Below are 23,883 nucleotides of genomic sequence, written 5' to 3'. Positions count from 1 at the left end.
AGCCACTCCTCTTTCCTCCCACCACTCGCCGGGCCCCGCGCGGGGGCCGTGGTCCGCGAGACATCTCAGGCGCGTACCGTATAAATTTTTCAGGGCGCATTGAGGACCTCGAAAGTCTGGGATTTTTCCACCCGCGTTGACTCCCCAAGGTCCAACAAAGAAGAACCGAGTTTATGACCTGCTGTTAGCTATTGAGAACGAAGTGAAAATTAAAAATTTTAATCCATTGTGCGAAAAAGGTAAATGTCTATTGTCGGCAATATTGAAAATATTTAAATTCAAACATAGCTTGGTAAATATTTGCAGTTAGGGCCTTACTTCCGATGACCTTGACCTTGACGTATGTTGTCCTCCCGAAGGTTTTAGTCGGGTGTCGCTTTTTATTAAAAAGTTATAAACAAAAAAGATTTGTCAAAATTAAGGTGAAAATGTTCATTAAATCTCAATTAGAAGTGAATATTATTGATGTATTAGGTTGGGTTAGATGATACATTTATAGTACTATTGACCGATGAGAAGTTGGCGAGAGGGACGGCACAGGGGCACAGGGTCGCAGGGGCAAAGAGAGCATTTCGCACGGTCCGCCTTGTCCCCACGTTTGATCCTGACGCTCAAAGTTCGCCACAACGCTGACTTCGTATCATCTAGCTTTGTCGCGAAGTCTCATTTTTCTTTTTTGTCAGGCGACGCGATTAGTGAGGTTTTGATTTATCGACGACGACCAATCGTACCCGCATTCCTTGGCCTCGCCAACATCGCATCGGCATATAGTACCTCATGGGTGATGTAGAAATCTATTGATAGGAATGTAGCACCAATGCGCTCTGAAACATTCATACGGCACGCGCCTTAAGTGCCTCAAAGACTAGGCGGAAAAGGGCGTGGTTTCTGAAAACTGGCTGAAAAGGGAACTTAATTTCCAAATGATTTTTGTAAATAAACACAGATATGAGGTTAGAATAGTATCTTGGCACTGATGAAGTATAAAGTAAATTTTGTACGTATACGTACATTTCAACATTTAATGTTGCACTTTATGATGAGAAATCGGAGAAAGTCGGTGAATCACTGTAGACGTGGAAAGTTTGATCTTCGTTGGAAAATTTGTTGACATCCATTTTATAAGACATCACTTTGTCGGAGATGGAACTAATTGTTTCCACACGATTCTTACGCGTTGGGTCACTCGACTCGAAACAATAATACAGATATAAATTAGATAATTGTACTCCTTATACACGAATATTGATAATTTGTTTAGTACAATTTTTAAACACAAAATGCTATTAGGTGTACAGATTAATTCGGTGTCTTAAATTCGGATCTTCAATTAAATTTTAATTGAAGACTTATTTAAAAAAAGTTATAGTAATTCCAATTATTAAAATAAATATTATCATTCTCGCGCCACTTTTTAAGCCTACAGAAGCGCGGAAAAATATTTAAATTTAAAATAGTGATTATTAAGGCTGAATGCTGAAGGTATCGAATTACTTTGTACACCTAATACTCGTAAGAAGAACTAAACCAATCATTGAATTGTTTAAAGTTACTCGATTATAACTAAAAAGTAATCCTGAAACTGATCTTTTGATAATGTTGCTATGACTGAAATATTAAAAATTAATTTGACAATCATCAGTTACCTCATGTATGTACACTGAGTTCCATCCAAGTTGTCGCAGTGAAGTTGGCGCACTAAACACATTCACGCCGCGACGGTGAGCCGATGGACGAGGTGCCGACGACGCGGTGTGAATGTGTTAGTGAATGTGTAGATAATTTCACTGCGACAACTTCGATGGGACTCAGTGTACAGTCTTTCCACTGACAAGAAGTCTCACGAGAATAATGTAATCTGACTGGTCGCGCCCCATCTCAGCTCAAACGTGCTTTCGGCCGTGACGTATGATTGGTCGAAGCGATCACATTTATTAACCAATTAACTGCGTTCGACGTGTATACACGTCAATTCAAAATTTTATTTCCGTGCGATTGACGTGTACTGTGCAGAGATAGAAAGAATATTAGCGGAAGGAATGCGGGTACGATGGATCGTGGTTGTTAAGTCATACCTCCGGCATACGTATTCTAGATCTTTGCTTGTTATTGGCCGATGCGGTCACACACTAATCGCGTCGCTTGACAAAGAAAGAAAATGAGACTTTGTGACAAAGTGAGATGGTAGGAAGTCAGCGTTGCGATGAACTTTAAACGCGAGGATCAAATATGGGGATTGGGCGGAGCGTGCGAACTGCTTCCTTTGCCCCTGTGCCGTCCCGCTAATATTCTTTCCATCTTTGCACAGTACGCTCGTCGTATAAAATAAAAAATTACAATTTACTATAGAAACTCTAAATTTCAATAAGAAGCAATAAAAATATCATTTGGTGGTATGTTTCCTTTATATTAGCAATAAAACTGCTATGTATTTTATAAAAAAAAGTTTGATTATTCACTTTAGTATGTTGGATATTTCCCGTATAATGCATTAGTTTTTACAAACTGAGTTGATTATGTTCCCCAATACATCTGGTATTCTCCGAATTGTTTTGTATACTTTACTGTATATTTTAACTTTTTAAAATTATTTTTTTCTTCAATTTTTCTTGTTTATGAATTTTACTATTTTTTGACAATTATTAAGTTTTCAATTACAATGAATGGTTAATTTTTTATCGAATAAAAATGTAATCTTTCCTCGTTTTGCTTTACTTTTTTCGCAAAATTTATAATAGGAGCATTTGTCCTGCGTTCGACGTGTATACTCGTTATTGCTTGATTTTAATTACACGTCCAGTGAAGGATTTTTGAAACTAAATTCCGCAGTTAACTGGTTAATTAGGGTTGTGTAAAACTAGGGGTCAGTCCCTCTCTTGCCCCTCTACGTCCCGCAAGACTTCTTATGAGCGAAGAACAGTACTACAAATCTAGTGCAGAACTCGCCAAGAAATTTCAAAGCTACAATTCATAATGGAGGAGATTGGATCCATTATTCAGTAAGAAGATGTTAATATGTTAGATATACAGCAGACTCTTGTTATATTGCCGTAGATAAGAATGCAAAAGGAGAAAATTGTTAAAACTGATAATACAACAAGAGTCTCTTCCATACAGCATTTAATACATTCGAATTCACTTGGATAGATCTGCTTATATAAGAGGGACGATGTTGTTTAAGAAGTCCGATTATAAGCTATGCATAATAGAAAAATATTGAATGAAGTGAATAAAAAATAATTTTAATCTGATCGTTTGTTCATGAAATTTAATGAAACATTAATCACCTGATCGGAATCGCTGGAAATTGATTTGCGACTTCGGTTCCGGTAATTCTCAGTAAACATCGAAGGACTGGAAATGTCTCTCGATTCTGATACTTCTTGGACAGTGGAAAGCTTGCGATCATCTTCATCGTCGTCATACACCTCCACCGCGGTCTCACGAATTCTCACCTGACACTCTAGACAGGGAGGGAGGTGTATGAGAGAGACCTAGCTTACCGAGGTCTCCTCGACAGATGGGCTCGCCAGGGCTTGTGTCTCACCGTTGGAATGTTTCACTTCATCGTGACCTATACGCGATGCCGGTGGACTGCTCCGTGAACACGAGGTCATACTCTGCATCGTTTGACTCCGACCGCCAGAGAATCGCATACTGTACGCTACACGATTACTGCTTTGGAGCGCCCCAGTCTGAAATTGTGTATTGAATACATATGAAGATACATTGAAATTTTAAATACACTTGTCAAACATGGTTTAGACTAGGGATGAACAACCTTTTTTTAGAATGGGCCAGCTACAAATTTAAAAATGTTGTGCGGGCCGCATGTAAGAAACTTATGATAATACAAACACTGAATGATGAACTCAAATTATCTCTTTATTAACAAAATAAGCTTAATTTTCAGAAATGATGGCATCAGTGCCTATCTATGATGTCGGCATTTCTAAAAATGAAGTTAACACGCCCAGGGTACAATGAGGCCGGGGGACACTATAGGAATTTTTAAAAGTCAAAATGTAAATTCCTGGTTTAGACTCTTAGACATAGACGTAATTAGGTATAGTAAACTTTCGTTATATTGCTACGTGAACGTTTTAACCTCAACACGGATTATAAAGCATGCTAATGCCGCTATTCTACCATTATAGCCTATAAGGATGATACATATACTTCTATTTCTTTCTCCCCTTTAAAATAAAAGCTTGAAAGCTTGAAAAATTTTCCATTTCTACCGCGGCAATATAACGGGGATCTTTTGTAGCACCAATGAGTTTAGGTCAAGAACTGTATTAGACTACAAAATAGAACATGGAACATGAAACTGAATTTACATGCCACGTTTTCTGCGCCAAAGTAAGGATAAGCGTTTTACTGACATTTCACACGATGTCTGTTTTGTCCCAACGTGTGATACGCGACAGTCAGCGTGTTGCGATCGCGTCAGAGCGTTTCAGTGTTTTTTATGCTCGTGTAATCAACGGGTCCATTTTGGCGGAGAAAACGCGGCGTGTGAAACGGCCGTGTAGTCCTGGCCTTGTTATCAATTAGCATCTTAAAAAACAAGTTTATGCACATCTAATAATAAATTTTTATAAAAATCAGCATCTTTCTCAACACGATCACGCCAGCGCTGCTTTTTGGGTGTCTCGCCGTGGGGCGACGGTGGCGTCGCTCGATGGGAAACTCGAGCGTGAGCTACCGGTGGTACGCGCCGGCGTGAACGTGTTAAAATTATTATTAGGTTCTTGTTTTTATTTGTACATTTAGAAAGATATTACTTACATTGGCATGTCCAGGTCGAACGTTCTTGTACGGTTGAAAAAGTACCAAATATACCTTTGGCGTAAACAGACAACCAAGAGCTACCGAAGCAGAAATGTTGATGCACATACACATACTCGCTATCTGTACCTGAAAATTTACCTTCATTTGCTCTTTGTCCTAGGTTTAAAAAATGAAATCAACTGAAGGTAACAATGCTTCAAGTTTCGCTTTAAAAGTTAACAGGAGTGACACTAGCGCCTCTAGCGGAGTTGCAGTGAATCATAGAAAAGTAATTCACGTTTTTCGGACACGATTTGGAGAGAAACGAATAAGCAAAAATTTACCGATCAACGTGCAAGGCGCTTTTTGAGAAAAATTGTAAAAATTTTTTTCTATAGAAACGTACATTTTACAAGGTTTTAAAAGCCACAGAACAAAATGGGGCTCTGAACAACTCTGTATAATTATACAAAGAATATTTTTACAAAAGAATTATGAATAGATACAGCTTCTTCGCCTCAAAATCTTTGAACTACGAAATCACTAAAGAATCGTTTTATGTAAACATTGTTACTTGATAATCATGCTGTCTTTTTTGATCCGTACAAGAGACATAAGTATTGTCCGGAGTTTCTCGGTTCCTCCGTATGAGGCCTCCAAGATCAATTTAGACTTGAGCCGTCACTGCTGTTGACCTCTAAATTTGCAAAATGAAATAAGCTTAAGATAACAACGTCTCATGCTTGGTTTTAATCAATGCTTATCAAATATTGATATTTTAATCAATGTTTAAATAATGTTCATAAATAAGCATTTAAATACTAGATTTTTGGTACTAATAATGAAAGATGTGATGAAGAGTGAAAATAAGAGATGTCTATTAATTAAAAATAGCACAATAGACAAAAATTCACTAATTATATCATAGTACTATACATATATTGGGAATACAGTAGGATCCCCTTATCTGTGGTTTCACTTATTCGCAATTCACAGAAGTATGAAACAAATTTGTTTACTTATGTACTCGACCTCTAATAAGTCTGCATAATTCTGCTTAGAAAATAAGTATTTAGTGCAATGTTCATACTAGATATTATTTTAGAAAAAATCCACATTTACCTAACTATTTTTCGTTCTATTATATTTAATTGTTTTTATTTCAACACTTGAAACACGTTATATATGAATAATAATGTAATAAAATTATATTATAATAAAACTAATAATTCGAGTAACTAAAAGTTCATGTGCACCGTCACATAATAAATGAAATATGATCGTAGGTATGTACAGCATGTTAGATACATACATAAGTACTATGCAGAGATGAGAAGTTGACGAGCGGGACGGCACAGGGGCAAAGGGAGCACTTCGTACGCTCCGCCCTGTCCCCACATTTGATCCTCGCGTAATCCACACCGTTCGACTTTAGTGGTACGCTCTTACATAGGCGTAGCAATTCCGTATTTCCGAGGGAGACAGTGCTATTATAGACAGAACTCTATAATACAAGCCTACACTCATCGTTTAAAATTCACCGCAAGGCAGATTTCGTATTATCTCACTTTGTTTCGTTTTTGTCAGGCGACGCGATTAGTATGTGACCTCATCGGCCAATAGCGCGCGACGATCTAGAGTGCATGTGCCTGATGTGTCACTTACCGACGACGACCAATCGTGCCCGCATTCCTTCCGCTCATCATCTTCTTATCTCTGCATAGTACATACAGTACCGGGCATGGTAGGTGTTCTTAGAGCAGGGCTCGGAATTAACTGCTCTTTTTGGCCAATTTTATTCAGAAGTTACGCCCCTTTTTTCCTACTACTCTCCATGCCCGGCGCGAGGGCCATAGTCGCCGTGACACCTCAGGCGTGTGCCGTATGAACTTTTCAGGGTGCATTAGGGCTACACTCGTATCAATAGGTTTCCACATCATTCATGGGGTGCGATTCATACGACACGCGTCTGAGGTACCTCAAGGACTACTAAAAGTAGGATTAGGAAAGCCTACTTTGTTTAATGCTGTACATATACAGGGTGTCCTAGAAAGAGTGTTAGTCCTTTAAGGCGGTGGTAGCTAGGGTGATTCTGAACAACATTTTCCTTTGCAAAAATGTTGTTTGAAGCTTCGTTTTTGAATTATTAGGGAAAACCACTGGTCAATCAGAGCGCGTATAGCGCGCGGGCTCAGGGACGGCAGCCTCGACTACGAAAGTTGGGTTTGACCCGAACGAATACTTTCGGCACCCTGCCTTCCCTGAGCCCGCGCGTTCTGATTGGCCAATGTTTTTCCTTAATAATTCAAAAACAAAGCTTCAAACAACATTTTTGAAAAGGAAAATGTTCAGAATTACCTCAGCTACTATCCCTTTAAAGGACTAACACTCTTTCTGGGACACCCTGTATGTACATTCGCTACTATCCGCGGATTTCGGTATCCGTGGAAGATTTTGGAACCAAACGTCCGCAGATACGGGGTCCTACTGTAATTTCAAAACAATTCATGTTTGCAAATACCTATAGAAATACCGACCTTGTAGTCATTGTTCGAGCCAAAGTAAATAGGCACGAAAGCTAACCATACAATGCAAGTTGAGTACATTGTAAAACCGATGTATTTCGCCTCGTTGAAATTCTCAGGTATCTTACGTGTTTTGAATGCGTATAAGGTACACATAAGTATCAAGAACATGTTATATACAAGGGACATCATTAAAGAGAATGTGGAAACACGGCACGTGAGTACTGCTGACAACGGATACGGATGAATTTCCGTGGTGCCAGGTGGTTTGATAATCAGCCAAACTATAGCGCCAACTAACTGCACTGCAGTTATCCCTATAAAAACGGGAATCGCATAATAGCATATCAAGGTTCCCAGTTTGCCACTTTAATGGCAAACGGAGTCACAAAAGTGAATGACAAGAGTTCATATAAACCTGTGTCATGTTTGTTATATTAAAAATTGAAAAAAGATGAAAACTGTCTTTGAAAAAGTGTAAACTCACCAATAGCAATCACCACTTGACTCTTCGGTGATGTATAAGATGGTCTTTTTATGCTCTTTGTTCCTTGATTGAATATGCGAGACATCCGGTTTGTTTTCGTTAATATCGCACTATAACAAATGCTTAAACATAAGCCCAAACCAATTCTCAGGTAGGTGCAATTCCAGGTTGTTGGTTTGCTTAGTATAACGAAACTCATACCGTAACATGACAGAATTCCTATTAATAATACGTAACACAATTCACGTCCCGATGCCATGATTACCGGAGTTCGATTAAAACTGAAATATAATAAACCAGTTGAGAAATTTTATACGATATATATAAATATTAATTAAGTTTTAAAATGTGGATCGTGATCCTTATAGAGGTGCGCGGGTACTTGTATAGTATATGTCGAGCAATCGAGCAGTCGCCGTTGGGTCGAATCGAATCACGGTTATTGAAGCAACTTGGCTGATTTTTTTCTGAATTGGCCTGATTGTGTTAGTCTACCTGAGTGAATATTCGCATGTCTAGGGTACCCGTTCGAGCTCGTTCAATTTTATCCGACCAGATCCGAGCTCCCGAAATTTTGGGTATCCACACACCTCTAATTCCTTGTAACAATTACTCTTTTTTTATTAAAACTATTAAATAATTCATTTTGAAGTAGACATTTTGATATAAGAATAATTGTTACATAGGGTCATACACTTAAAACCAAATTCATCGGCGATGGGGTGTGGGCGGACCAAGTCGCGTTTGGAGTGAGTCGTCAACCACTGATCGTGGTTGTGTTTATACTGTCTGCCTGTGAGATGATGGCAAGGCAAAGGAATGCGGGCCTGACTGGTGTATCAAAGCCTACTCTACATTCGAGCTATGTAGTTTCACCCTCATTCACATGTATTATCGCTATTGGCCGAATCTGTTACATTTGCAAATCCGTCACGTCTTCATGCATCTTGGTCACGTAACGAAGGGACTTATGGGTGATGCGAAGATCAAGTGAGATAGAACGTTAAATTCGCAGTTCGTGCTGAAAATGTTAAAGGCGGGGATAAGTAGAGCAAAGTATAATTATACAGTGTGTCCCGCGTAACTGGAAACACTCTATTATTTCCTAAACTAATAAAGATACAAGAAATTGCTTTGGTGGTCATTGCATGGTAAGAGGGGGCAACATTTTGACGTAGACGAATTTTTTTTTGCATTGTTACTTTCAAAAATATAATGGCAAAGTTTGGTTTTTTAAATGGAACTACATATTTTCCTTTCGATCATTTGATAGTGTTTTTGAAGTCGAATTCATTAAGCTTGCGTGTATACACTTGATTTTCATTTGTTTTCGAGATATTGCGCTAACAAATTTGGAGATTTTTCACGGGAAAAATTCACTTCAGTGGAAAATATCAGCAGGGGTCCTGTTCGTGCGTGAAGTGCCTCGTGTTAAGCAGTACCGCTTGAAATGGATACCACGGGCGTCCAGCGGGACGGCAGGCCCAAACTTTAGACGAGAACAAGATCCCTGCTGATATTTCCCACTGAAGTGAATTTTTCCCGTGAAAAATCTCCAAATTTGTTAGCGTAATATCTCGAAAACAAATGAAAATCAAGTGTATACGCGCATTGCTCTTACCATGCAATGACCACCACAGCAATTTCTTATATCTTTAATAGTTTAGGAAATAATTGAGTGTTTCCAGTTACGCGGGACACACTGTATATCCCTCCCCATCTCTGTGCTATCGCGCTTGCCATCTTCTCGCAGACAGATAGTACTTGAAGCGTTGTTGTCATTCTCATCTGCTCTTATCATTGATAGGTTCAGCTTTAAGTGGATGACCCTATATTTTTGAAATTGTCATCCGAGGTTTATAATTCAAAAAATATTACCGAATGAAGACCACCGTAGTGAACAAGGTACTGAGTATACCAATAGATGCGAATATCAGCGGTACTAATGCCCATGGACTAGACCACGGAATTACTTCAGCTGTGAGTTTGATACAGCTGGTCATTGTTTCATCCGGAGCGTAGCCTGAACTGCATCTGGGACAAGTATCGTTGAAAACGTATGCATCTTCGGGGCATGCTATGCAACTCCAGCAACAAGGTTCCTGAAAGTGTCATCACGGATATAAAGTAATACGTATTTTGATATAAAATTGATTTGAGACATTTGCATCTGATTACATAAAAATTTATAGAAAATCACGGATATAGTACCGAAGTACCCTTGTGGATTGTCCCCGTCCCCTGGCCCCGTCAGTCGTGGTGTCAATTCTATGTTGTTTATTCTATTACTATTGTTTATAAATATAATTCAAACTATATCGTGTTTGGTGTCATTTTAATCAGAAAAATCTCACAAATGCGTTAGTAAAAGTTTCATTAAGAAAAAGTTAAGAATAAAAAAGTTTTAACGTTCAATTAGTATTAGTTACACCGACATTACGATCGGATCATATTACATGATTTCCTCATCGAGCGGCTCAGTTCGCCTAGGGGGATCCCCCCCAAGTGGAGGGGGTAGCGATGTTGCACTTATCCAAGCATTCTTTTGTTGCATTTATCCGGGTTTTACTGTATAGCGCGCGGGTTCAGGGACGGCAGCGTCGGCTACGAAAGCGGGGTTTGACGTAGGTCGCGAACGAACGGCTTGGCACCCCGTTGGCATAGCACAATAAAAAAATTGAACTGGTTCAACATTTTTAGTTGTTGTTTAAAATGAATACGAATCTTGTCGCCTGTCATAATGTAAAAAAGGAAATTCTAAGGATTCTAAACAACAAATAAATATGTTTGAAATGGAATAATTAATAAAAATTTGAAAACAATTGAAATAAAACTTATCCATTCATTCCTAAATTAACCTGCTATGCTGAAAGCAGATAATTCCCACTGGGTCAATGTGTCGATCTTGAACATTCGAAGAGGGAACCAATTACGAAGAACAGCTGATCTCCAGACGAGATCACTGAACTTACCCAACCACGCGGTCACTATCACTTTTCACAGAATTTTCTTTCAGGTAAATAAACATTTTTATTCGCTGCCACGTTGCTATTGCACTGGACACAAATGAAAAACATGTAATATTCGGCACTACTTCGTAACGTTTTCACGACGTTTCTTCTTTTCCAACTTCAAATGGGACTGCCAGCTTGAATGTTGCGAGCTCTGTTTTGTTGTTTGACCTTTTCTATGTTCGGTGACTTCAAAGTGTCGACACGAGTCTCTCTCGGTTACTCTTGGTTATCGAGAATAACAGATTCATGATCAGGAACCATGACTTATTTCTGAATGTAGAAAAAGACAAAAAGCGAAACAGACCTCGCAACAATCAAGCTGGCAGTTCCATTTGAAATTGGTAAGGAAGACCAATAACGACGTGGAAACGTTACGAAGTACAGTAAAAGCTGGATATATGCAACAAAAGTTTGGCTGGATATATGCAACATCGCTATCCCCTCCACTTGGGGGGATCCCCCTAGGCAAACCGAGCCGCTCGACGAGGAAACCGTGTAATATGATCCGGCCGTAATATCGGTGTAACTAATACTAATTGAACGATAAAACTTTTTTATTTTTAACTTTTTCTTAATGAAACTTTTACTAACGCATTTGTGAGATTTTTCTGATTAAAATGATACCAAACATAAGGCAGGCCGTGCACCAAAGATGCATCAAACACGCAACATGCAACATGCAACACGTCGCATGTTGCGTACGAACGTAGAATAGGTATCGCGGCTGAATACAAACGATGTGTACGGACGCAGAATCGACACCTCTACTGGATATATGCAACATTAAATGCCCAGAATCGACACCTCGGCTGGATATATGCAACATTAAATGCCCAGAATCAACACCTCGGCTGGATATATGTAACGTTTGAAAGCAGAACCGCAACTGGTTTTCATTTCCAACCCTCCTTTGCTTTTCGCCAACTTTTAACATCAATTTTAGCAAGTAATTATAATTGAAACTATATCGTGTTTGGTACCACTTTAATCACAAAAATCTCACCAATGCGCTAGTAAAAGTTTCATTAAAAAAAAGTCAAAAATAAAAAAGTTTTGTGATTCAATTAGTATTAGTCATACCGATACGTTTCGGCTCTTTCCTTTGATCATCGGACCTCTCTCTTTCCGCCACTGTCTGTCCTTTTCTACGTTCACGTTCGGCTGGTCGTCGCGTGTAACCCGAGATTCGACACCTCGGCTGGATATATGCAACGTCTGGGTCCCAATGTTTGTTGCATACAGTATTTCTTCGAAATAAGCAAGTGGTCTCTGCTTCGAAATCAGCAACTCGCTATCCCCTCTTCTTTGTTTGAAGTCGCTCGCAAAGTGAGCGGTACGAGAAATGAGTGAGAGGTCCATGAAAGCGCGAAGCCGATGTTTAGGGTAATAAATTTCACGCTCGACTGAGCAGTGACATCGGTTAATAGAAGAAGGATGGAATATATATAATGCTTTCTCAGTCTGGTATATTTGCTTCGAAATAAAGCATAGTGCGAGAATGAGGGGGCATGCTATATTCTATCCTTGTTCAAAAAATAACATCGCTGCTCGGCCGATCACTTTATGATTTGCCGCTACCTCGGATCTCTCACCCGTTTCTCGCGTTCTCTATCGTCCCGTTTCGAGAACAAAGTCAAGCCGAATAGCATACCTGCTTCGAAATAAGCAACTGTTCGGTCCTGAGCCACTTGCTTATTTCGAGGCAATTCTGTATATCCAGCTTTTACTGTAGTGCGGAATATTATATGTTTTTCATTTGTGTCTAGTGCAATAGCAACGTGACAGCAAATAAAAATGTTTATTTACCTGAAAGAAAATTCTGTGAAAAGTGATAGTGACCGCGTGGTTGAGTGAGTTCAATGATCTCGTCTGGAGATCAGCTGTTCTTCATAATTTGTTCCCTCCTCGAATGTTCAAGATCGACACATTGACCCAGTGGGAATTATTTGCTTTCAGCATAGCAGGTTAATTTAGGAACGAATGGGTAAGTTTTATTTCAATTGTTTTCAAATTTTTATTAATTATTCCATTTCAAACATTTTTATTTGTTATTTAGAATCCTTAGAATTTCCTTTTTTACATTATGACAGGCGACAAGATTCGTATTCATTTTAAACAACAACTAAAAATGTTGAACCAGTTCAATTTTTTTATTGTGCTATGCCAACGGGGTGCCGAGCCGTTCATTCACGATCTACGTCAAGCCCCGCTTTCGTAGCCGACGCTGCCGTTCCTGAGCCCGCGCGCTATACGCGCTCGGATTAGGCAGTGTTTTTCCTTAATAATTCAAAAACGAAGCTTCAAACAATTTTTTTGCAAAGGAGAAGGTTGTTCAGAATTACCCGAGTTACCACCCCTTCATGGGACCAACGCGAGTTCTGGGACACCCTGTATAAGTGGTAAATTCGCCACTTATACGCATACAAACAGAAGATAACTATGCTTGTGACTGTATTGTAGGTCCACATTCTTGTGTAAAATTCTGTCTTAGAAAGAAAGTTGTTTGCGAATAGTATTTCGGCACCTTGTTATTTCCACCAGAAATGAAAATCATATCCGTATTCAACACGTCAAAACGAGTAAAACGACGAGGTTAAAGTAAACGTGAGCTACAGTTTACAAAATAATGTGTTTTATACATATGGGACACCCTACAGATACTTAGGTCATGGGCCCCTCTTCTGTCATCAGTTGCTCATCACTTAATGACGGTGGTTACTATAGCAGAGATGATTGTGTTAGTTACGTCTGTATAAGCAGAATTCTATGTATTATGCCGAAAGTTTTTAACTAACATCTTTGAAACTAACAGACTGCTGCGGATACTATTTTATATTTGGGGTCTTCCCCCTCCTCGCTCTCCCCCATCCAAAGCTCGAATCGATCGGCCACCGGGGTAATTCGGCACTGCCACACCCAAAATCTCGTTACATATATCGCCTATAGGAGCAGAAAATTCTTGGGAGTGGCAATATAGAAAGAGCTTCTCCCATGCAGCGCTTTACTGTCTAATTGCTTTACCTATTAACTCGGGAGTAAAACTTACGCGCGTACGTGTTGAATTCTTTGCAAGTGGATAGTGTGCTAACAATAAGGGCAGCCATTCACAGCAAGTAATAAAACGGGCACGAGGCACGGGCACAGGGGCATGCGAGCGTCCTACGGGCAAGTTCGTGTGCATACCTAATTAAAAGTTGTTCCAAACTGCCTAACAATTATTTTCAACACAGTGTCCACTTGCAAAGAAAGCTCTCAACAGCTTATCACGTGAGTTTTACTATCAAATGGACACGGTCGTGTGGTTTGCAAATTGTTCGAAGTACTTATCTATGTAGAAACAATGCACGAATGCAATGTAATTTTTATAATTTTTAACACGTTTGCAATCAGACATTTGTCGACCACTGTGGCTAACTGACAATGAGGGAAGTTACTTCGGCTCGCACTTATAGCACATTGAGAAATAGGAAGACCTTAAATTTCTTTTTGACAATGAAAAAGCAGACAATACTGATTGTGAGCACACCCTCATCAGATGTAATTGATGAGAGGGAATAAAAGGAAAGCTCGTGACGGAATTGGATGCGGGCAATTTGATTTCCACTCTAATAGGAGAATAGGTGCTCCTTAAGCAAGATGGTAGTCATCAATTTTGTGACAGAAGTCACCCTCCCATCGCTTCTACAGCTCAAAATAAACTAGCGATCTTTTTTTTTATTCAATAAGTATACAGGATTTTCAGAGATTAACTAGCCAGCGTTTTTCTCGTAATTAATTGATATGAAAAAAAAAAAAATGAAAGAGGAAAAAGTGATAGTGTTTTTTATAAGCAACGTAACAAAGTATATAAATTTTTCGTGTTTACATTATTTTTTGAGAAATGAAGGTGACCTTCAGTTTTTTAAATGCGTTGAAACGAATTCAACGATGTACCATATCATGACCTTGAGACCCACTCAGAGTCAAGAACAAAGGAAACATTTCGAATATTTCGTATTACTTTACTTACCGGTATTTTTTATTGATATGTTTACATTTCATGTTCAATGTGGCCTCCATTAGCTAGGATACAATTTTGTGTCCTGTACAATACACTTTTGGTGCCTTCTGCTATTGTTGTTTCAGATGTTGATGCACATGCGTTTGTTATCTTTTGCATTAAATCGTTGATATTTGAAGGTGGTGTATTGTAAACGATATTTGTGACAGTACCCCATAAAGGGAAATCCAAAAGTGACAAATGTGGGGATCTTGGTGGCCATCACCACCAAGGACCTGTTTATCACAGGTCCGTACGTTCCAATCCATTTGTTTGGAAACATACTGTTTAAGAAAGACACTGCTCTATAATTATGAGGTGGGGCACCATCTTGTTGAAAATAAAAGTCTTTAACAATGGATAATGGCAATGCTTCCCAGTAAGTTCGAAAATGTGTATGCAAAAATTCTAAATATCCGGCACCATTCAGTGTTCCACTATAAATATAAGTTCCCAAGAGTACATTATTAATCACACCACACCAGACATTAGTATGAAATTGTACTTGAAAATTTATTTCTCTTTTCCGTTTTGGATTTTCAGTACTCCAGACATGAGTATTATAATGGTTAGGCATCATATTATTATCAAAACTTGTCTCATCAGTCCAAGGTATTTTTTTATAGAAACTACAGTCGTTTCTATCATTCGTAAGTAGCCAATTAAAAAATTCTACGCGTCATGGTAAATCACTTTCTTTTAGTCCCTGTACCATGTGGTATTTGAAAGGTTTGTAACCATGTAATTTTAAAATTTTATGGGTTGGACCAATGGAAATATCACAAGCGGTAGCTAGTTTTCGTATTGATGTTGATGGATTTTCTTCAAAATGCAATAAAACTTCTAACTTTTTTCTTCGGACAAAGTTTTCCGATAATGATGCTTCTTATTTTCTACGGAACCCGTTTCACTTAAACGTTTCACCACCAAAACAAATTCATTTTCATTTGGTATCACTCTGTTTGGAAATTCTTCTGGGTACTTTAATTTGCTACGACTTTTATTTTTATCGCACTCGTAATAAATACGCACCATATCTATCTTCTCTTCTGTCGAATAACGATACATCGCACTAAATATCAGCAAACGCTCTGTGAACTAATGCTCAAATAATTCTGCATACCTTGTAATAAAAGTAAACACTAACACAGACCTAATCATAACATAAAACCACCAAAAGTGCTTTCTAGCTAATGGAAGTTATATTGAACATGAAATGTAAACATATCAATAAGGAATATTGGTAAGTACAGTAATACGAAATATTCGGAATATTTCTTTTGTTCTTGACTCTGAGTGAGTCTGAAGGTCATGATATGGTACATCGTTGAATTCGTTTCGATACGCGCTTTCATATGATATAAAAAATATATACCATTCCATTTAAAAAACTGAAGGTCACCTACATTTCTCAGAAAATAGTGTAAACACGAAAAATTTACATACTTTGTTACGTTGTTTATAAAAAACACTATGACTTTTCCCTTTTTCATTTTTTTTTCATATCAATCAATTACGAAAAAACGCTGGCTAGTTAATCTCTGAACACCCAGTATATACATATGTGTAACAAATCTTAACATTCTATCTTTAATAGTTCCTTTCCTACACATTCTCAAAAAATTCGTTAGCTATGTTAAAATAAAGCACATTAAACAAGGTAGAATTCTACCAAGTTACACATCTCGATGTATAATTCGTAGAGGCGATGAAGAGACAAAAATTTCGTTTAAATAACGGAAAACGGGGTAACATTCGATCGAGCTAATTTTTTTACCATGATGGTAGATAGCCCTTGAGGTGGGGATTCCAACGGTGGTCATCCCACCCGCCGCCTCCGCAGGGGTCAAAAACTAAAACGGTCCAAAAAGTGGTGTTCGTACCGATCTCAGTGAGTACATAGGAAAAAAAAAAAAAAAAATTAAAATGGGCGAAAAAGTGGTATGTACGCACATATGTAACGCCCGCCGATCGTTCTGCAGGTGCTAACGTTTTTCTTGAGCAACGAGCAAAGCGTCGTTGACGCTCATGCACACACGCATACGTTCATCCGTTCGAGATTGACACGGTTAGGAGAGTTCACGAACTCCTATCAGCTGTTATGGTTTACATTTCTTGCTACGTTTCTTCGTTCGCGTAACGGATTCATGAGCTCTCTTTATCCGTCAGCGTCGGGTTCCTACAGATAATATTAACTAATATGAATCAGTATGAGATAAAAAGGTAAAAAGAATGTAATGTAAAAATAATTTTTTATAACAATATTTAATCGTGTAAATAAATATAAACTTTTATCTAGAGAAAATGATAGTTCGGACCAAAAACAACAATAATTGCCCCAAAGACTTTTTTATATCTTTCACTCCCTTAAAATGGCAAATAGTAATCGAACATTAAAATGTTTTAAATAACAGGTCATTTTCTATCTCCATGAAAAATTTTAGAATTTTTCAAGAGTTTTAAAATTTTTCTAATAATAATTTTCCAAAATATACTATTCATTAAAACGAACAACTTTTGCTCATTAAATTTGTCCATATCTCTCACGGTTTCGAAGAAAAAGAAAAAAAAGGAAACACGACCGAAATTTTAAGGGCGATTTTCACCCCTTTAGACTGAAAACAAGCAGCAAAAGAAAATTGCGTTTTAATGAGGACATCCCCTATATATTCATAAAGTTTCATAATTTTTTGAATTACCGGGTTCGGGATTGTGATTTTTCAAAAAAATTCATGTTTTAAGAAAATACATGTCTCATATTCTTGGTTGTTCTACAAACCTACAAAATTGCATCAAAATCGGAGAAGATAAATAATCTTCCCTGTAAGTTCTATTCACTGAGGTATTGGAAGACCTAATCAAGATACCGCTATAGAGCGAGGGAACAATGTTCCCGCATCGAAGAAGCAACAGATAAGCCAAATTGGCGAGCCAAAACTCATTCAATACGGAAGCGCCGCACTTAAATTTAATCCCACAGGTTGGAAAAGGGATGTAGGGTATTGTTGATAAATGGGGAGCGTTTCCTAGGGGATCCTTCTCTGTAGAATACCAGCTTAGCGATTCAGAATAAGTGCGAGGAAAAATAAGCTTAAGCATTCGGCGAAAGTGTAAGAAAAGAGAACATATTGATTACTAATATACCTATTAACAATAATTACCACACAACGCAAGTTGGTGAATTTTGATTATCATCAAGAATTTATCATTTTTACAACCCACATTTTTTTAAACAATGACATATGCTGTATGTTCTATTAACAAATGTAAAACAGAAAATTATGTACAATAAACAATTTCTTTGATTCTTACCTGAAAACTACGAACATGGCCCAGCGGACAGTTCTCACTGCACAAACTTCGAGGAATATACATTTCACCATTACCTCCTGTCCATTTTGTCATATTAATATCAAGTGATAATCTAAGAAAAAAAGTTAAAAAGATATTAGATTTTGGCAAAAGAAATCAATTAAATCAGTGAGTTGAATAACAGTATACTAACGATCAAATCAGGCTATTCTAGGAAAGGCAGAAATTCTCAAATTCTTAATTTTGACAATTTTAATGTGGAAAGTAAATTTTGAAAAAGAAATAGTAATTATTACATATTATAAAGATTTAATATAGAACTAAGAAATATGAATAAGAAATAAATATTAATTCTTTCCGCGTAATCTTTTATACGCAAGTGATGTGGCTTCTATATACAGGGTGTCTCACATAACTTGAGCATCTTGAATATCTTGCTTATTTTTTATGATAAAGAAAAATGTCACAGGGAAACATTATTTTGTTCGAAAGGGCAAATATTATGATGGTTAATAAATTTTTCTCAACATCATTTTTTTCGAGATTTCAAGGTCATTGTAGTCCTTTTTAATGGGTCAACATATTTTCATTATAATGGCATGATAACTGAGGTCAAGACGAATCCAAAAACCTAACATTATGTGATCTTGAGTATAAAAAAATCATAAAATCTAGGTAACTGACGGATAAAGTGAAATAACTGATAGATAGATTAATCGTTTAGAAATTTGCATCGAAGCTGCTGGACATCATTTTCAACACTTGTTATAATAAAATTTCCTCCGTTAATCTTTCTATCAGTTATTTCACTCTGTCTATCAGTTATCTAGTTTTTATGAATTTTTTATACTCAAGGTCACATAAAGGTCACAGTATCATAGGTTGTCTTGACCTCAGTAATCATGCCATGATGATGAAAATATGTTATCCCATTCAAAAAAACTACAATGACCTTGAAATCTCGGAAAAATGATCTTGAAAAAAATTTCTTAACCATCATAATATTTGCACTTTCGAATAAAATAATGTTTCCGTCTGACATTTTTCTCTATTAGAAAAAGTAAGCAAGATATTCAAGATGTTCAATTTAGGTGGTACGAAACATCGCCATTTACTTTGGAGAAGCCTAATTTGATTGCAGGTGTACAAGTTTAAAAACCACCTTTTTATTTATTTGAAAAGGTAGTTTCCTTCGTTTTTGTGTATCATTAATGCCGTTTATTTTATAACGCTGTTCAAACCTAAACACTATTCAATAAACACTAATCACTCCCTTATGGGTTACATAGACGCTTTTTAGTAGCGTCCCAACCTTTACCAATTTTTAACATGACTTTGCAAAACCTTATGTGTAAGATTGTAATCTGTCTCCTCTCCCACCCCTCTTTTTATTCCCCTTACCCTTTCCTCTTCCTCCTTCTCACTGTACTCTCCTTTGTCCTCCTTGTTTTTATTTCTTATCCCTCTTCCTTCCTCTTCTCCTTCCAGTGTTTCCCTTCTCCGTCTTACCCTTCCTCTCTCTTCTTTCTTCCTATTTCTTATTTTTCACTCTCCACTCCACCCCGCTTGTCCTCCTTGCCCATGTTCTCATTGTCTCTATCCATATCCATTCTTCTCCCTCTATCCATAATCTTGTGCCTCTGTACATGACCCATTTCCCCAATGCTCTTTCCCGCTTTGCCTTTTCTCTGACTAGCCATCTCAGCTTTCTTTCCTCCCTTGTAAAGTCATCATCCACCCAAACTTTCCAATCTCGCCTTATCTTCTCTCTTCTCATCAACAGATCTTCTTTGTCCTTCTCCTTCTCCAAAACTGCTAACATTATCTTTCTTCCCCTATCTCCCTCCCTTTCCTCCACCCCCCTTATTATCACCTTTCTTCTTAGCTCCATTTCCATTATTCCCTTTAATTTCCTCATCCTCTCTTCCTTACTTTCTCCATCTATGCCTCTCCATACTAAATTCCTTCTCTTCCTCTCTCTTCTCACTCTTTCCTCCCTCCTCTCTCTCTCAGTCCCCCAGTTTTTCCTTTTCTTCTTTCTATCCCACTCCAGCCTCCCTTTATTCTCCTCTTTTCCACTCTTTTCTTCTTCTGCCTCTTCTACGTCTTCAGCCCAGTTCCAATTGCTGTCCCTTTTACCCTCAGATCCCTTTCCCCATGTGCTCATTTCTCCTGCCGCTTTCTCCTTTTCATTTTCTTCATTATCCTTCATCCTTTTCTTTTTATTTTCTTCTCCACCTTTTTCTTCCGTCTCTCTTTTCCCTGCTGTCAACTTCCCTTCTTTATCCCACCTTCCTCTCCCCATTTCCTCTTCATCACTATTCCTTCCTGTTTCCTTGATCTCTCTCATGGCCCCCCTCTCCTCTTCCTCCATCTCCCAACTATTCTCTTTTACTCCTTCTCTCTTTGTCCTGCAGATCTTCAACCTTTTTTTCTCCCTTTCTTCCTCCTCCTCTTTTTCTCCCGTTTCTCCTCTCTCACGATTCATTTCCCATCTTTCTATTCTTCCTTCTTCCTCCTCTTTTCTTACCTTGTCCTCCCTGCTCTCCTCGCGTTTTCCTTTTTTCTCTTCGCCCCCCGCTCTCGTTTCCTTCGTTCCTTTTTCGTCGTTGTCACCTATTTCCTTCTTGCTTTCTTCTTTCCTACACAACACTTCTTCATCATTTTTTTCGTCTTCCTCCCCCCGCCGCCGAACTTCCTCTTCGTCCAACTTCCTCTCTTCATCACTCTTTTTCCCTTCTGCCGCCTTTGTCTTTTTCTTCTCCTCGTTCTTTGTCTCCTCTTCCTCAGTTTCCCAATGTTCACTGTCTCCTATATTTCTTGTATTTTCCACTCTTTCCCTATCTTTTCTCCCTTGTTCCCTTTCTATTCTCCATCCTTTCATCTCTTCCTTTATTTCTCCTATACTCTTTCCTATCTTTTTCAACTCTTTCAGTATTTCCTCTCGCCATTCCCACTCCATCCTGACACTTTTCTTATCACTTAACACTTTCTGTCACTTTTAACCTCCTTTCTATTGCTTCTCTCCGCTTTCCTAACTTCTACGTTATTCTTCGTTGTTTCACGATTACAATTAGCATGTAATGGCTACACTACGCCTTGGTAAATACTATCTGTCTCTCAAGTGTCGCCACCACCTGTTGCTTATCCATATCCCATCTCTTCGTCCTGCCGATATTGTCGGTCTCTCGCTTACCCGCCTCCTATAGCCTCATTTCATTCCTTCCTTCTTCCTTCTTCTTCTTTGTTTTTCCTTCTATTACAATGCGCCTGTTTCTCTGCCGGCTTTTTATCCCCTGTCTTCCACTCGTTTCCTCCTCTCATACTCCTTCCTCTTTATCTTCCTCAAATTCCCTTTTTGTCATCTCCTTTCACCTCTATCTTGTATTCTGCGCCCCTTGTCCCTCGCTCCGTTTCTTCCCTTCCGTTACGTCACTCGTAGCTTCTATTCCCCTTTTTAGTCACCCCTTCAATCTATTGCACTTCTTTGTTCTTTCCATCTCCTCCATCCATTTCTCTCCCTCTCCGTCTTTTCCCAGCAACTCTTCCACTTTCTCCTGACAACATTCTCTTCTCTCTTCGCTTATCCTGCACCCCTCCCATATACATATATGGAACATTCCCATGTTTCTCTTTCCCATTCACATACTCTACATTTCCTTTTCTCCTCTTTCTCCCAGTATTGTGCCTTCTTCACCTCGTTTCCCAATCTAAATCTTGCCACCCTTCTCCATCTTATCTCCGTCCACTGTTTTTTCAAATACTTCGGTATTCCTGGCTTCTTCACCATCTTATACCTTTATCCTTTCCCATCTTTTTCTTTCCTGTATCTCTTCCTTCCTCTTCCCATTTACTTAAGTTTCCTTCCTTTTGCTCCCCGCTTATCATTTCCTCCCTACAGCTTCTCGCCAGTTCGCTTCCTCTTCCCTCCCATAATTTTCTTTCGAACGCCCACGCCATTTTCCCAGCTCTTGTTCTTAATTTCAGTCTCTGCACCTCCTTTCTCATATATCCTGGCGTGCATCAGTCCGCTTCTATTGTCCATCTTAGATATCGCCTCTATCTCTCTCCACTCCCTCCACCCCCACACTTCCGTCCCATAGGCCATTACTGTCCAAACAGCCTCTTCTTCCAGTCCTTTTCGAATCTTCTCTTTCCTATGCCGCACACCTCCTATGCCTCATCACCATGCATGCCTTCTTAATCCTCTCTTTTATATGCAGTTCATTCTCTCCATTTCTCCTGAACGTATACCCCAAATATCTAAATTTGTACATTTCTAAATACCTCCCCTACTTTTTTCTCTCCCAGACCCAATCCATTTTCTTCCATCTTCCACCTCCTTTTCTAAACCTCATCACCTTTGATTTCTTCTGATTTATCGTTAGATCCAGTGTCTTCCTATCCAAGTATCTTTCTAATCTTTTAAGCAGCACTATCATAACAGCACATATCCTCTTCCTCTTCCGCTAACAACACTACATCTCCTGCGTACGCGAATGTGTATATCTTCCTTTCCCCTATTCTGAGTCCCTCTCTCCCTTCCTTCCTCAACTCCTCTTCCATATCTGCGGTTAGCAGGTTATACAATATGGGGCTGGACATCCTTGCCTTACTCGTCTCGCCGACCAGAATGGCTCGGTTGTCCCTTCGCTTGTCCTTACCCTGCTTCTAGTTTCTCTCAGCAGTTCTTTTATCCTTCTCCTTAGCCCTTCTCTCACTCCTCTCTCTGTCTCTCTTAACGCTTCCATCACCACCCCTCTGTCCACAGAATCAAAGCCCTTAGGTCTATGAAAAACGCTATCAGCTTACCCTTCACTTTCCTTATCTGTCTATTTACAACGTAATTTAGCACATATGGTATATTGTCTGTCGTACCTATCCCTTTCCTGAAACCCGTCTGATTGGCTGGCAATTTCCAGCCTCTCCTTCTTTTTTCTCTACTTTCTCTCTCAATCTTTTCGGTAGCACTGCTGCATAAACCTTATACAGCGTAGGCATTAGCGTCACCCCTCTGTAATCGCTTGCCTGATTTCCTTCTTCTTTCTTCCTTATTGGTGCTATTATTCCTTCTTTCCATCTTTCCAGCCACCCCTCTCCCTTGCAAACCCTATTGCATGTCTCCCACGTCCATTCAAACGCTTTTCTTATCTCCTCTTTACTGATTTCTCTTTCCTCATCTCCCTCTACCTTCCTCTCTCCTCCCATTACCATCCTTCTCTCCGTCCCTCCTAATAAACTCTTAATCTGCATTCTCCTCTTCCTCTCTTTATTATCTCTCGCACTTCTCTCTTCGTTCTAGCTCCCTCCGCCTCTCTCATGAATTTCTCATTTTCTTCCTTCTTGTTATCTTCACACGACCTGTTATATTCCCTTTCCGCCTTTCTGTAGCTTTCCCCATCCATCTTCTCCTTTCTCCAATTCCTCAGCACCTACCTCACTTCCTCTCTTTAACCCTTTTCTAAATTCTTCTAGCATTATCTCCATATCATCCTCTATTTTTCCTTTCTCCGTCTTCTTCCATACTATTTCATTCCTGAATTTCTCCCTTCCCTGTGCCGACCAATCTCCTCTCGTCCCCATATCATCCACTATTTTTCCTTTCTCCGTCTTCTTCCATACTATCTCATTCTTGAATTTCTCCCTTCCCTGTGCCGACCAATCTCCTTTCGTCCCCATTCTTCTTCTCTACCCATCTCTCTTTCTTTCCTTGTCCCCACCTTCCAGTTTCAC

General features: G+C 38.8%; 1 protein-coding gene across 2 annotated transcripts in view; it reads right to left on the bottom strand.

Annotated features, from left to right (window-relative positions):
* The window catches only part of LOC117609657 (metabotropic glutamate receptor 8), a 218,235-nt gene that overhangs the window by 1,408 nt on the left and 192,944 nt on the right, over positions 1–23,883 (bottom strand). Inside the window, exons 11-18 of one of the 2 annotated variants that reach the window (XM_076689003.1) lie at positions 18,151–18,262; positions 9,664–9,887; positions 7,786–8,066; positions 7,311–7,615; positions 4,792–4,920; positions 3,548–3,695; positions 3,288–3,463; positions 1,012–1,190 (exon numbers count right to left, since the gene is read on the bottom strand). In XM_076689003.1, the coding sequence (XP_076545118.1) occupies positions 1,035–1,190; positions 3,288–3,463; positions 3,548–3,695; positions 4,792–4,920; positions 7,311–7,615; positions 7,786–8,066; positions 9,664–9,887; positions 18,151–18,262 (1,531 nt within the window). In that variant the 3' untranslated portion in view covers positions 1,012–1,034. Of the gene's footprint in view, positions 1–1,011; positions 1,191–3,287; positions 3,464–3,547; positions 3,696–4,791; positions 4,921–5,106; positions 5,471–7,310; positions 7,616–7,785; positions 8,067–9,663; positions 9,888–18,150; positions 18,263–23,883 lie in introns of those variants that run through there. The other variant, XM_076689004.1, reaches the window with a different exon arrangement.

This window comes from Osmia lignaria, chromosome 7 (assembly GCF_051020975.1).
Source record: "Osmia lignaria lignaria isolate PbOS001 chromosome 7, iyOsmLign1, whole genome shotgun sequence".
NCBI lineage: Eukaryota > Metazoa > Arthropoda > Insecta > Hymenoptera > Megachilidae > Osmia > Osmia lignaria.
The sequence above is the reverse complement of the archived record's forward strand: the minus strand, read 5'-3'. Positions and strand labels throughout refer to the sequence as shown.